This window comes from Heterodontus francisci, chromosome 1 (genome assembly GCF_036365525.1).
Source record: "Heterodontus francisci isolate sHetFra1 chromosome 1, sHetFra1.hap1, whole genome shotgun sequence".
In the NCBI taxonomy this organism is placed as follows: domain Eukaryota; kingdom Metazoa; phylum Chordata; class Chondrichthyes; order Heterodontiformes; family Heterodontidae; genus Heterodontus; species Heterodontus francisci.
The window spans coordinates 139,920,143-139,934,453 of record NC_090371.1 but is presented as its reverse complement, the minus strand read 5'-3'; the positions used below and the strand labels follow the sequence as shown (position 1 = coordinate 139,934,453).

Genomic DNA, 14,311 nt, shown 5'->3' with positions numbered 1-14,311 from the left:
CCTGAAAACAGAACTTACCTTCCATTGTGAAACCTTCTGCCTCTGAGGACCCGTTGGCTTATCTATTCGTGACTGGACTGGCCCGTTCAAAGTAAAATCAGGAAGTGTGCAGGAGAGTCGGCAGGCTGCATAATCTGCAGAGGTAAGTATCGTTTTACATATGATAATTGGGGTGCCACTGCTGTGCAGCAGGGCAGTGGGGGCCGCACCATGGTCTCTCCACCACCGATAATTTGTGGTGGGCCCTTCTCGACGTTACGGGTCCAGACGGGCCTCTCCCCGCAGAATTTTACCAACCCCCGCGCCACGAGGGGCTGGTAAAATTCAGCCCAATACATTACAGTTTCCTATACTAGTGCTATCTGTCTCACCCAGTCATTTATGCACCTTGTTTCTCCTTTTTAATGCTACATCCTGGTTCCCAACCCCCTGCTAAATTAGTTTAAACCCTCTCCAACAGCACTAGCAAACTGCCCCATGAGGACATTGGTCCCGGGTCTATTGAGGTGCATCCAGGCTGACCTGTACAGGTCCCTCCTCCCCCAGGTCTCAATATCCCAAGAATCGAAAGCCCAAAGAAGGTGCAAATGGTTACAGCAAAACCATTCCCAGCACCTGCTATCTGAGAAAATGGGAGCAGTGGTTATGATTGAAAGTTGTTGAATTCCATGTTGAATCCAGAAGGGTGTAAAGTGTGTAATCAAAAGATGAGGTGCTGTTCCTTGAGCTTGTGTTGAGCTTCAGTAGAACAGTTTAGAGTGGGATGGAGAATTAAAGTAGCAAACAACTGGCAGTTCAAGATTACCCTTTCGGACTGAACAGAGCTGTTCCGCAAAGCTTTCAATGTAAGACTGTTCCACTAGCGATCATCTTGCTTGTTTTATGCATGTCTGGAATTCTATTCTTGACTATTATGGTGCTTCATTTGTGAACACCTTGTTCATTTCCAAAGCTTTGCTGAGTTCTGTGGTGATGCACTTAAGAACCATTAATTTTTTTTCCAGCAATGTTGTGTGACTATGCAGTTCTGAGGGTGTAAACAGTAAATTTAAAATTATATAAAAGCAAAATACTGCGGATGCTGGAAATCTGAAATAAAAACAGGAAATGCTGGAACCACTCAGCAGGTCTGGCAGCATCTGTGAAAAGAGAAGCAGAGTTAACGTTTCGGGTCAGTGACCCTTCTTCGGGACCAGTCTGCTTCTCTTTCCACAGATGCTGCCAGACCTGCTGAGTATTTCCAGCATTTTTTGTTTTTATTTAAAACTATATGTAGTCCATCCCAGTAATACCAGCCTTCTTTCCCCCAGCACATGCCGGCATCTATTCCGAGGGTGACCATACATATTTTTCTGGAAACTGTTTACATTTTATATAACATGATGTATTCTGGTTTCATTTAGAACATGTTACTGCAAGATGATGGATTTTTAACTAGAAAGAGGGAGAACATTTTTCAATTGAAATGGTCACTGCAATCACTTAAATCAGATATTCAAGATAATAATTAGATATCACAAGCTACAATCAAACACTAAAATTTGCAACTTTAAAATAAAATCAACAAATCAAAAAGAAATTAAAAACAAGTGTCATAATCATGCATTAAAATAAATCCAGAAAAGGAAAGCTTTGCTAACACTGCAATGCCAATAAAGAATTAGTAGCTTTTTAAACAAAAGGCAACTTTTCAACTTGAACACATGTTCCTAATTCCTACCACTCCTATTGTCCCACCTTCTGTCTTAGTGGCATTTTTAAAAACTGGTTACTGGAAGAAACCAAGCATATCAGTGGTGGCAGGGTGTCATTTTATTTTGTCTGCTTCTGCTCCTGTGAAGCGCACTGCTATATTTTACTACCTTAAAGGTTCTATATAAATGTAAGTTGTTATTGGTTCTGATAGCGTATTCATAATCTAATAATAGTGTTAAAAAACCTCTAATCTCTCCCTTCATTCTTTTGACGTTGATCATCAGTTTGTGCTCGTTAGTTACCAACCCACTAGCCAGTGGCAAGGTTTTTTTCTTGAAGGATCTTACCAAGACCTTTCATAATTTTGATCAACTCTTTTCGATCTTCTCTAAACTTTCTCTGTTCCCATGAAAAAGTCCCAGTTCCTCCAGTCTCTCCTATTAACTAAAACCCTTTAATTCCTGACATCATCTTAGTAAATCCATCTGCGCCCTCTTCATGGCCTTAACATCCTTCCTAAAGTAGGGCACCCAATACTGGACACATTTTCTCAATGTGGCTTAAGCAATGGAGAGTCTCTCATCCCTTCTCCCTGCCGGACTCTGACTCTCAGTATACACTGTAACTTCAATCTTGGTCCGACCTGCTTTATGACAGTTCCTTGCAATGTAAACCCCCACGCAGACATGAAGCCAGGCATTTGCCTGGATGCAGACCCAAGAGAATGCAGATGCATTTGCAATTTCTGAAGCCTCAGCAGCACTGCGCTGGGGGATTGAGCTGCTTTTGGTAAATTTGGAAGGTTAGCTGAATGATGTGGGCGGATGTCAATAGCAGACTGGGTTGGATCCGGCGCCCTCTGACTCTGCAGCCACAGTCAGACCAGGCTGGCAGCAAAGCTAAGCAATGCTTGTGTCTGTCCTCTCCGGGGTGAACTGGGGCACATTCTCAGCGCTGGCAGTTTGAGTGAGGCTGCCTGAGGATGGAGATGAAGAAGCTGGTGGGCAGCAGCGCTGCCGATCCGAGCCTCGGGAAAGGGGGCAAAGGGCAGCGCTTCAGCTTGCAGCTGGTGGGCTCACTGCCGGTTCACCAGCTCACCACCATGCCCATGCTGCCCTGGGTGACGGCTGAGGTGCGGAGAAGGAGCGCCCGGGGTGCGGGAAGCCGGCGGGTCCGTTTGCAGGTGTGGCAGGGCTGGGTGCGCTGTGTGGCCTCCAGCGGCGGCGGCTGCAAAACCGAGCAACGCTCGGCCAGCACCGTGTTCCAGCACCGCGCACAGCACATCCACAAGCTGCTGCACAACAGCAGGGAACCTAACTACTTCTCCTATCTGACCAGGAGCCAGGCTGCACAGCAGCCAGAACACAGCCACTGCTTCGTATTCAGGGCTTCTGATCACACTCTGGTAAGACTTCCGCTGGCAGTTTCTTTCCATTGTATGTCTATTTGTGTTGTAATAGCTGAAAGATGGAAATGTAACTCAAAATGTGCAACTTTTAATTGAAACATTGAGTGATGTGTACTGCAAATATTGTTCATAATGAAAAACTTCCTTACCGCAAGTAGCGGGAGTGCAGTATTTTGACGAGTCGTTTGGATTTTCGGTTAGTTTAATGAAGATATTTCCTTCATGGGTTTCCATTTAAATACAGATACCATTGCTTGGTGTATGTGTGTTTGAGATACATTTCAGTGAAGATCAGAAAAGAGAATAATATTACCAAAGATCAAAGGACGGATGACATTTAATGTGTGTTGCTATTATTTGGAAGTACTTGGACAGGCTGGGAAAGTTACGAATAGGTCGCTCTACAAAACTCAACTGAAGCTCCATCCTGTTTTTGTTCGCTGCAGTTAAAATTGGACCGCAGGAGACGCTGTTTCTGTAATATTACTGTTTTTAAATTGTTTGAAGTTACCGAAATATTCCATCAATCTAAAAACATTGGTACAGATTAGATTCACTTGAATGTCTTGCTTAACATTTTATCGAGTGCTTGTGACCTTCCAGAGGACTTTAAAATGGTAGGTACAATTTACATTATTGAGGGCTTTTTATTATTTAGAGATACAGCACTGAAACAGGCCCTTCGGCCCACCGAGTCTGTGCCGACCAAGAACCACCCATTTATACTAACCCTACAGTAATCCCGTATTCCCTACCACCGACCTACACTAGGGGCAATTTATAATGGCCAATTTACCTATCACCTGTAAGTCTTTGGCTGTGGGAGGAAACTGGAGCACCCGGTGAAAACCCACATGGGCACAGGGAGAACTTGCAAACTCCGCACAGGCAGTACCCAGAATTGAACCCGGGTCCCTGGAACTGTGAGGCTGCGGTGCTAACCACTGCGCTACTGTGTTGCCCCTTTAAGCTGATTATTTTCAGATAATGATAGATGGATCAGCCCAATAGTTGAATGTATTATCTTTCATCATTGCACTATTGCACACGTGGGAATTGGGGTCAAGTCCAGGATCAGAGATTTTGTGGTTCGCCTGTTCACAGAATGTTGGCCTTGGCATGATAGCAGCAGTAAAGCCTGGCTCTGGTATAAAATTAAAACCCAACCCGAACCCGACCCGAGCCTTTAATTTTTTTTCGTGCCCGACCCGACCCGGCACGAATTTCCTTCATCTTTTCCGGCAGCAGGATATTCCTGCAGCTGGAGTTGTGGGGTATCATGGGTAAGCCTGATCCCGTGACTTCCCGGAAGCAGTGTCCAGCCCGACCCAACCCGCGCTTGAATGTCGGACTCGGAATTTCGACCCGACCCAAATCCGACACATGTAGTCAGGTCTAGTCGGGTTCAGGTTGGGTAGCCAGGCTTTAAGCAGCAGTACTACAACACAATCAATGGATTCAATAAAAATGAGTTTGTTTGCCACTTGATGGAAGAACCATTATGTTAGCTTTCCCTCTCTGGTAGACAAATAACTGTATGGCTATTTTAGCTGCCTTTAGCCTGAAGATTAAGATTAGTAATTGTTTATTATAGAATTTGAACAAAAGGGAATTACCCCAACAGTTTTCATCAAGAGAAGGTGCCTAGGAGTTTATAATTAGGCATGTAGGACAGCAATTAACCATGGCAGCAAAGTGAAAATAACTTTCAGGAGTGGATTGTGTTACATACTCTGTCTTGTATATTTTGATATTAGTAACTCACCTCCTGTGGCATTACATAAAATTAGTCTGGGGTCTGGAGCATGGTTGTGATCACAAAAATAAGGAAAAAGATGGTCATTCAGCCCATTTTAGTTCATCTATTCAGAAAGACACTAACATCCCCCTATTGTGGCATCTTATTGCTTCTTAAATAATGCTAGGGTTTCACTTCACTGTTGTATCCAGGAGTCCATTTCATACATTGATCACTTTTGTATGGGGCTAAATTTCCTGAAAGAGTTCCTAATTTTGCTTTTTCCTGTTGAGCATTTGTGTCCCTTTGTCCCAATTTAATAATTTAGATTAATGTAATTTTCTGGACCTGTCTTTTCTATTCATAAGAAGGTATAAGAACATAAGAAATAGGAGCAGGAGTAGGCCATTCAGCCTTTCGAGCCCGCTCCACCATTCAATGAGATCATGGTTGATCTTCTCCTTCAACACCATTTTCCTGCACTATCCCCATAACCCTTGATGTTTTTAATACCTAAAAATCTATTGATCTCTGTCTTGAACATACTCAATGACTGAGTCTCCACAGGCTTCTGGGGCAGAGAATTCCAAAGATTCACCAGCCTCTGAATGAAGAAAATCCTCCTCATCTCACTCCTAAATGGCCTGTCCCTAATTCTGAGACTGTGTCCCCTGGTTCTAGTAGCCCCAGCAAGGGGAAACATCCTTCCTGCATCTACCCTGTTGAGCCCTGTAAGTATTTTGTATGTTTGAATTCATTGTACTATCTTGTACATCTCTATAAGATCACATCTCAATTATCTCTTTCAAAACTGAAAAGCCCAAGTTTCTTTTGTCGTTCTTCATACCTCAGCCCACTGATACCTAAGGGCTGGATTTAGCGGAGGTGGCAGTGCTCCCTCCACCGTGGCCAAAAGTGGAGGGGTGACCTGGCTTTGGCCGGTGGCAGGACCTGGGGCTGCATTGTGCTGGCGGCAGCCGATTAAGTTTATGCCACCGGTGCTTTCCTTATTAAGGTGTCCACTGCTGGGGCTGCACCTGAAGGATGAGAGCGGATTGATGACAGTGTGCCCTCAAAGTCAGGTAAGTGGGCTCTGGGGGTGCCGGGGCCAGTCAGGCGGGCCCTAGTGAGTGGAGGGGTGTTGCTGAAGGCAGGCGGCGCCATTGCTTTGGGGGTGGCCATTGCTGCTGGGGGGTCTCCTCCATTGTCCAAACAGTTCCCAAAAAGGAGGGCACTCCCAGAACCCGCTGGGAGGCTGACAGAATTTACCTGGCGGTCTCCCCACGTGGCGGCGGGCCTCCCAGCTGCTGGTAAAATGCCAGTGGAGGCAGAAGAGGCCCTCAGTTGGCCCCGTAAGTGGCTCAATTGAACTCTGGGTGGGCATGCCGTCTGCCAGCTTTCCCACCGCTGGCAAAATTTCCTGGCATCAGGAAGACTTTGAGCGTACCACCCGATGCCTTCCCACGCCATTTTGCCAGCCTTCCTGCATCCCAGCCCATCCCCAAAGGGCTGGTAAAATTCAGCCCTAGGGATCGGTCTGTGGCGTTTCTCTGAGATGGCTCAAGTGTTTGGTGACCAGAACTAGATATAACACAAGATGTGATCAGACCAGAGCATTGTACAGTCTGCATATGATTTTCTCTGACTTATACACTATTGTTTTGGATATTTAAACAGCTATCTATTTGTTTGGATTAGTTGAATCTAATGTAACTTTAAGGCCATGTGCAGGTATTCCCTGTGAATAAGTAGTCTAAACAGGTACAAACCTGAGGCCAAGGGTTTGAGAATGTTTCAGTAGATTTACAGCTGTTTTTAAATTATTGCTTCAGCCATTGGAGAGAGGGCAGATTATTAGTGCAAAAGGAAACAGCAGGAAGTGAGTAAGTTTCTATTTTTATACCTTTGACACTTGAAGTATGATGTGTTAAGTGTGATATTTGAACTGTGATGTCTGAAGTGTGACAGATGTGAGATAGAGACAAGACTTATATATAGACTAGAAGACCTCCTGTAGTATTACTCAATGCAAGTTGCACGAACACTGTCCTATAATGAGAGGAGTGTTATACCATGTAGGTCATAACAATAAGTTCACTGATTCATTGTAGCTTAATAAGCCAATCTAGTTTTTATTCTGAGATTCTTAGTGGTACTTTGAGGATTGAACCCCATGATTCTGGAAACCATAATTTGGTGGAATTTGTGTGTCTTTTTTAAAGAAAATCCTTTACCCATTTATTAAATTTTTAATCATTTACCATTTTAAAGTAAAGGTTATACAGGTGTATGAGATGTACCAGTTTAAGGTGGATATCTGGTAATCAGAAGTGCTGAAGAAAATGGCAGGACTTTAGCAGCACTGGAAGATGGTCCTTGGACTTGGCAAAATTGTAATAGGGGTTCTGGAGCTTGGCAGTTTTGTGGTGGGGTTGCTGAGGATTGGCACATCCTTTAGTTTGGCAGCATTGTGGAGGTAGGAACCTGGGCTGAAGCAGAATGGTGGAAGGGGAACCTGGGAGTGGAGCGGTGACTGGTGGACCTGGGAGGAAGCGGATCCGGAGCGGCAGCTATAAATAAAGAGTGGGGCTTGAGGTCCTTACTTACCTGGGAGTGGAGTGGCGGCTGGTGGACATGGGAGGAAGCGGATCCGGAGTGACGGCTATAAATAAAGAGCGGGGCTCGAAGCCCTTACTTACCTGGGAGCGGCACGGTGACTGACAGACCTGGGAGGAGGCGGATCCGGAGCGGCAGCCGGCTCCCTGTCTCTCTCTGTGCCGGCGCGCGCTGAGACTTGAAAGACGAAAAAAAAGACTTACAGTGACATCACGGGAAATCTGCAAGGTGATTGGTTGGGTAGTGTTTGGAGTAGAATAAGGCCCCCAGTGTAATTACTATTTTTTAATGAAGGAAGTAACTAAGTAATCTAAAGGTAAGTCATAGCAGGAGATCTTGCACCCATGATATACTCTTCCTGCACTATGTGGGAAATCAGGGACGCTTCCAGTGTCCCTGACGACCATGTGTGCAGGAAGTGTATCCATCTGCAGCTATTGGCTACCCGTATTACGGAGCTGCAGGTGGATTCACTGTGGAGCATCCGCGACGCTGAGGGCATCATGGATAGCACGTTTAACGAGATGGTCACACCGCAGGTAATGACTGCACTGCACAGGCAGAAAAGGGATGGGTGACCACCAGGCGGAGTAGTAGGCACAGGCTGGTAGTGCAGGAGTCCCCTGTGGCCAACCCCCTCTCAAACAGATATATCGCTTTGGATACTGTTGGGGGATGGTAGCCTCTCAGGGGAAAGCAGCAGCAGCCAAGTTCGTGGCATCACGGATGGCTCTGCTGCACAGCAGGGCGGGAAAGGAGTGGAAGAGCTATAGTGATAGAGGATACTATCATTTCTGTGGCCACAAACGTGACTCTAGGATGGTATGTTCGCTCCCTGGTGCTCGGGTCAAGGATGACATGGAGCAGCTGCAGGACATTCTGAAGGGGGAGGGTGAACAGTCAGAGGTCGTGGTACACATTGGTACCAACGACATAGGTAAAAAGAGGGTTGAGGTCCTGCAACAAGAATTTAGGGAGCTAGGTAGCAGATTAAAAAGCAGGACCTCAAAGGTTGTAATCTCTGGATGCTAGAGAGTATAGGAAAAAGAGGATAGAGCAGATGAATGCATGGTTGAAGAGATGGTGCAGTAGGGAGGGTTTTAGTTTCTTGGATCACTGGGTCTGGTTCTGGCGAAGGTGTGGCCTGTACAAGTTGGACGGGTTGCACCTGAACTGGAACAGGACCAACATCCTTGCAGGGAGGTTTGCGAGTGCTGTTGGGGCGGGGGGGGGGGTGGTGGGGGGGTGGGGGGTGTTAAACTAATTTGGCAGGGGAATGGGATACAGAGTGGAGGTACAGTAGGGAGTGATGCACGGTCAAATATAGAAGAGGAACTGAGTCAGTCTGGAAGGCAGAGCAAATATAGACCTGTTAAGGCACAAGTGAAAAATGCAAGGCTGGATTGCATCTATTTAATGCAAGGAGTCTTACTAGTAAGGCAGATGAATTGAGGGCGTTGATTAGCACATGGGATTATGATATTATTGCTAACACAGAGACATGGTTGAGGGAGGGGCAGGACTGGCAGCTCAATATTCCAAGGTATAGAATCTTCAGGCGTGATAGGGGAGGGGATAAAAGAGGAGGTGGTATTGCACTGTTGATCAAGGAGTCAATTACTGCAGTAAGGAGGGATGATATCTTAGAAGGTTCCTCAAATGAGGCTATATGGGTAGAATAAAAACAAAAAGGGGGTAATCACTTGGCTGGGAGTGTACTAAAGGCCTCCAAACAGTCAGGGAGAGATAGAAGAGAAGATATGTCGGCAAATCTCAGAGAGATGTAAAATTAATAGGGTAATAATAGTAGGGGATTTCAACTTACCTAATATCAACTGGGATAGTGTTACTGTAAAAGGCTTAAAGGGGGTGGAATTCTTAAAATGCTTACAGGAGAGCTTTTTGAGCCAGTACGTAGAAAGTCCTACAAGAGAAGGGGCAGTACTGGACCTAATCCTAGGCAATGAAGTTGGATAAGTGTTAGGAGTGGTCAGTGAGTGGTCAATGGGGGAGCATAACTCTGTAAGATTTAAGGTAGTTATGGTAAAGGACAAAGACGGGCCGGAAATAAAGGTACTGAATTGGGGGAAGGCCGATTTCAATACGATAAAACAGGATCTGGCCAAAGTGGACTGGGAGCAGCTACTTGTAGGAAAGTGTACATCAGGCCAGTGGGAGTCATTCAAAGAGGAAATATTGAGGGTTCAGAGCCAACGCGTACCCATTAAGGTGAAGGGTAGGACCAACAAGTCCAGGGAACCCTGGATATCAAGGGATATAGAGTATTGGATCAGGAAAAAAAAGGAGGCTTATGGCAGATTCGGAGCACTGAAAACAGCGGTGGCATGAGAGGAGTATAGAAAGTATAGCGGGGGGGGGGGGGTACTGAAAGAAGTAATAGGAAGAGCAAAGAGGGAACATGAAAAAACACTGGCGGGCAAGATAAAGGAAAGCCCCAAGGCGTTTTATAAGTATATTAAGGGCAAGAGGATAACCAGGGAAAGAGTGGGGCCCATTAGGGACCAAAGTGGCAATCTGTGTGTGGAGCCGGAGGACATAGGTGAGGTTTTAAATGATTACTTTTCATCTGTGTTCACTATGGAGAAGGGCAATGTAGGTGTAGAGATCAGGGAGGGGGATTGTGATATACTTGAACATATTAGCATTGAAAGGGAGGAAGTATTAGCTGTTTAAGTGGGCTTAAAAGTGGATAAATCCCCAGGCCCAGATGAGATGTATCCCAGGCTGTTATGTAAGGCAAGGGACGAGATAGCAGGGGCTCTGACACAAATTTTCAAATCCTCTGTGGCCACAGGAGAGGTACCAGAGGACTGGAGGACAGGCAATGTGGTGCCATTATTCAAGAAGGGTAGCAGGGATAAACCAGGTAATTACAGGCCAGTGAGTCTAACATCAGTGAAAATATTGGAAAAAATTCTGAGGGACAGGATAAATCTCCACTTGGAGAGGCAGGGATTAATCAGGGATAGTCAGCATGACTTTGTCAGGGGGAGATCATGTCTAACTAACATGATTGAATTTTTCGAGGTGGTGGTGACCAGATATGTAGATGAGGGTAAACCAGTTGATGTAGTCTACATGGACTTCAGTAAGGCTTTTGATAAAGTCCCACATGGGAGATTGGTTAAGAAGGTAAAAGCCCATGGGATCCAGGGCAATTTGGCAAATTGGATCCAAAATTGGCTTAATGGCAGGAAGCAGAGGGTTATGGTCGAGGGTTATTTATGCGAGTGGAAGCCTGTGACCAGTGGTGTACCGCACAGATCGGTGCTGGAATCCTTGCTGTTTGAAGTGTACATTAATGATTCAGATGTGAATATAGGAGGCACGATAAGTAAGTTCACAGATGACACGAAAATTGGTGGTGACGTAAACAGTGAGGAGGAAAACCTTAGATTACAGGACGATATAAAAGGGCTGGTAAGATGGGCGTAGCAGTGGTATATTGAATTTAATCCTGAGAAGTGTGAGGTGATGCATTTTGGGAGGAATAACAAGACAAGGGAATATACAATGGATGGTAGGACCCAAGGACGTACAGAGGGTCAGAGGGACCTTGGTGTACTTGTCCATAGATCATTGAAGGCAGTAGATAAGGTAGTTAAGAAGGCATAGGGATACTTGCCTTTATTAGCCGAGGCATAGAATATAAGAGCAGGGAGGTTATGATGGAGCTGTAAATAAAGCTAGTTAGGCCACAGCTGGAGTACTGTGTACAGTTCTGAGCACCACACTATAGGAAAGATGTGATTTTTTTTTATTCATTCATGAGATGTGGGCGACGCTGGCCAGGCCAGCATTTATTGCCCATCCCTAATTGCCCTTGAGAAGGTGGTGGTGAGCTGCCTTCTTGAACCGCTGCAGTCCATTTGAGGTAGGTATACCCACAGTCCTGTTAGGAAGGGAGTTCCAGGATTTTGACCCAGTGACAGTGAAGGAACGGCGATATAGTTCCAAGTCAGGATGGTGTGTGACTTGGAGGGGAACTTGCAGGTGGTGGTGTTCCCATGTATTTGCTGCCCTTGTCCTTCTAGTTGGTAGAGGTCACGGGTTTGGAAGGTGCTGTCTAAGGAGCCTTGGTGCATTGCTGCAGTGCATCTTGTAGATGGTACACACTGCTGCCACTGTGCGTCGGTGGTGGAGGGAGTGAATGTTTGTAGATGGGGTGCCAATCAAGCGGGCTGCTTTGTCCTGGATGGTGTCAAGCTTCTTGAGTGTCGTTGGAGCTGCACCCATCCAGGCAAGTGGAGAGTATTCCATCACACTCCTGACTTGTGCCTCATAGATGGTGGACAGGCTTTGGGGAGTCAGGAAGTGAGTTACTCACTGCAGGACTCCTACCCTCTGACCTGCTCTTGTAGCTACAGTATTTATATGGCTACTCCAGTTCAGTTTCTGGTCAATGGTAGCCCCTAGGATGTTGATAGTGGGGGATTCAGCGATGGTAATGCGGTTGAATGTCAAGGGGAGACGGTTAGATTCCCTCTTGTTGGAGATGGTCATTGTCTGGCACTTGTGTTGCACAAATGTTACTTGCCACTTATCAGCCCAAGCCTGGATATTGTCCAGGTCTTGCTGCATTTTGACACGGACTGCTTCAGTATCTGAGGAGTCACGAATGGTGCTGAACATTGTGCAATCATCAGCGAACATCCCCACTTCTGACCTTATGATTGAAGGGAGGTCATTGATGAAGCAGCTGAAGATGGTTGGGCCTAGGACACTACCCTGAGGAACTCTTGCAGTGATGTCCTGGAGCTCAGATGATTGACCTCCAACAACCACAACCATCTTCCTTTGCGCTAGGTATGACCCCAGCCAGCGGAGGGTTTTCCCCCTGATTCCCATTAACCTCAGTTTTGCCAAGGCTCCTTGATGCCATACTCGGTCAAATGCTGCCTTGATGTCACTCTCACCTCACCTCTTGAGTTCAGCTCTTTTGTCCATGTTTGAACCAAGGCTGTAATGAGGTCAGGAGCTGAGTGGCCCTGGCAGAACCCAAACTGAGTGTCACTGAGCAGGTTATTGCTAAATAAGTGCCTCTTGATGGCACTGTTGATGACACCTTCCATCACTTTACTGATGATTGAGAGTAGGCTGATGGGGCGGTAATTGGCCGGATTGGACTTGTCCTGCTTTTTGTGTACAGGACATACCTGGGCAATTTTCCACATTGCAGGGTAGATGCCAGTGTTGTAACTGTACTGAAACAGCTTGGCTAGGGGCGCGGCAAGTTCTGGAGCACAGGTCTTCAGTACGATTGCTGGAATATTGTCAGGGCCCATAGCTTTTGCAGTATCCAGTGCCTTCAGTCATTTCTTGATATCACGCAGAGTGAATCGAATTGGCTGAAGTCTGACATCTGTGATGCTGGGGACTTCAGGAGGAGGATTGCACTGGAGAGGGTGCAGAGGAGATTCACCAGGATGTTGCCTGGGCTGGAGCATTTCAGCTATGAAGAGAGACTGAAAAGGCTCGAGTTGTTTTCCTTCGAGCAGAGAAGGCTGAGGAGGGGACATGATTGAGGTATACAAAATTATGAGGGGCATTGATAGGTTAGATAGGAAGAAACTTTTCCCTTAGGGGGCATAGATTTAAGGTAAGGGGCAGGAGGTTTGGAGGGGATTGGAGGAAAAATTTTAGGTGGTTGGAATCTGGAATGCACTGCCTGAAGAGGTGGTAGAGGCAGGAACCCTCACAACATTTAAGAAATATTTAGATGAGCATTTGAAACGCCATAGCATACAAGGCTATGGGCTAAGTGCTGAAAAATAGGATTAGAATCTGCTTGATGGCCGGCATGGACACGATGGGCCGAAGGGCCTGATTCTCTGCTGTATAACTCTATGACTTTATGACTCTCTGAAGTTCAGTCGTAGTGGCGAAGGGTGAACTGTGGGGTTTAGTGAATTCTAGCTATCTGTGAGCAGTGATGTGAGGGGGAAATGCATGGGTCTGGCTGCATTGGAGGAGCCGGGTTGGGATTGGTTTGCTAACAGCACACTGGAGGAAAGTCCCAGGTTTGGTGACGTGGAAACGGTGGATAGGGTTCAAGGTCTGAGCATGTTGGCTTGTAAGTTTCTGAGAAATTTCTGCAAACATTGAATTCAGTCTTTTCTGATTGGTTCTTGATGTCTGTTTTTCTCTGACTGGCTTTCTGTCTCTGTCTCATTCTAGTCACTGATTGGAATATTTTCTAGCTCTCAACAGAACCCATGTGAACATAATCAAAGCCTTTCTGTATTCCTGAGAAAGTTTCAGAATTTGATTTGTTTTTTATTTAAGAATTTAAATTAGCTGGGAAAACAGTCTGCGGGGTAGAAATTTGACTTCGATATACAGGGCATAAAATGGGCACAACAAGGCCTACTTTCGGGGACCCATGCCCTGCATCACAAGAAAGGCTGGGAAATGTATGACTAAAATTGATTCAGATCATTTTTCCTGGTGGCCACCTAAAATAGGCATTAGGCCTTTTACAAATCAGAAATTAATCTGCAATGAGCAGGACAGAGAGCAGATCTACATCAGGAGAACCCCTGAGGAGGTTTATGGTAACTAAGCCCAAACCTAGGATTTAGAGAATAAAAACATCATAAAAATAAACTTCTAAATGCAAAGTGTTAAATATCTATTTTTGATGGCTTTATTTTGTTTGAAATTTTACTTTGGCTATTAAAAATTTCAGTGAATGACAAAAATAACAGGTAGATTTTTAAAATAACTTTAAGTGATTCAGTAAAAATATTTGTATTTTCCCTGACTGGCCATTCAGGATTGCTTGTTTTCATAAGCCCCAGTTGCTTCTGATTATCAGTTTTCTAACCACTCGC

General features: G+C 45.6%; 1 protein-coding gene across 2 annotated transcripts in view; it reads left to right on the top strand.

Moving 5' to 3' along the window:
- Positions 1-2,520: 2,520 nt before the first annotated feature.
- The window catches only part of tbc1d1 (TBC1 (tre-2/USP6, BUB2, cdc16) domain family, member 1), a 329,569-nt gene continuing 317,778 nt past the window's right edge, over positions 2,521-14,311 (top strand). Inside the window, exon 1 of one of the 2 annotated variants that reach the window (XM_068036947.1) lies at positions 2,521-3,100. In XM_068036947.1, the coding sequence (XP_067893048.1) occupies positions 2,678-3,100 (423 nt within the window). In that variant the 5' untranslated portion in view covers positions 2,521-2,677. Of the gene's footprint in view, positions 3,101-3,621; positions 3,721-14,311 lie in introns of those variants that run through there. The other variant, XM_068036966.1, reaches the window with a different exon arrangement.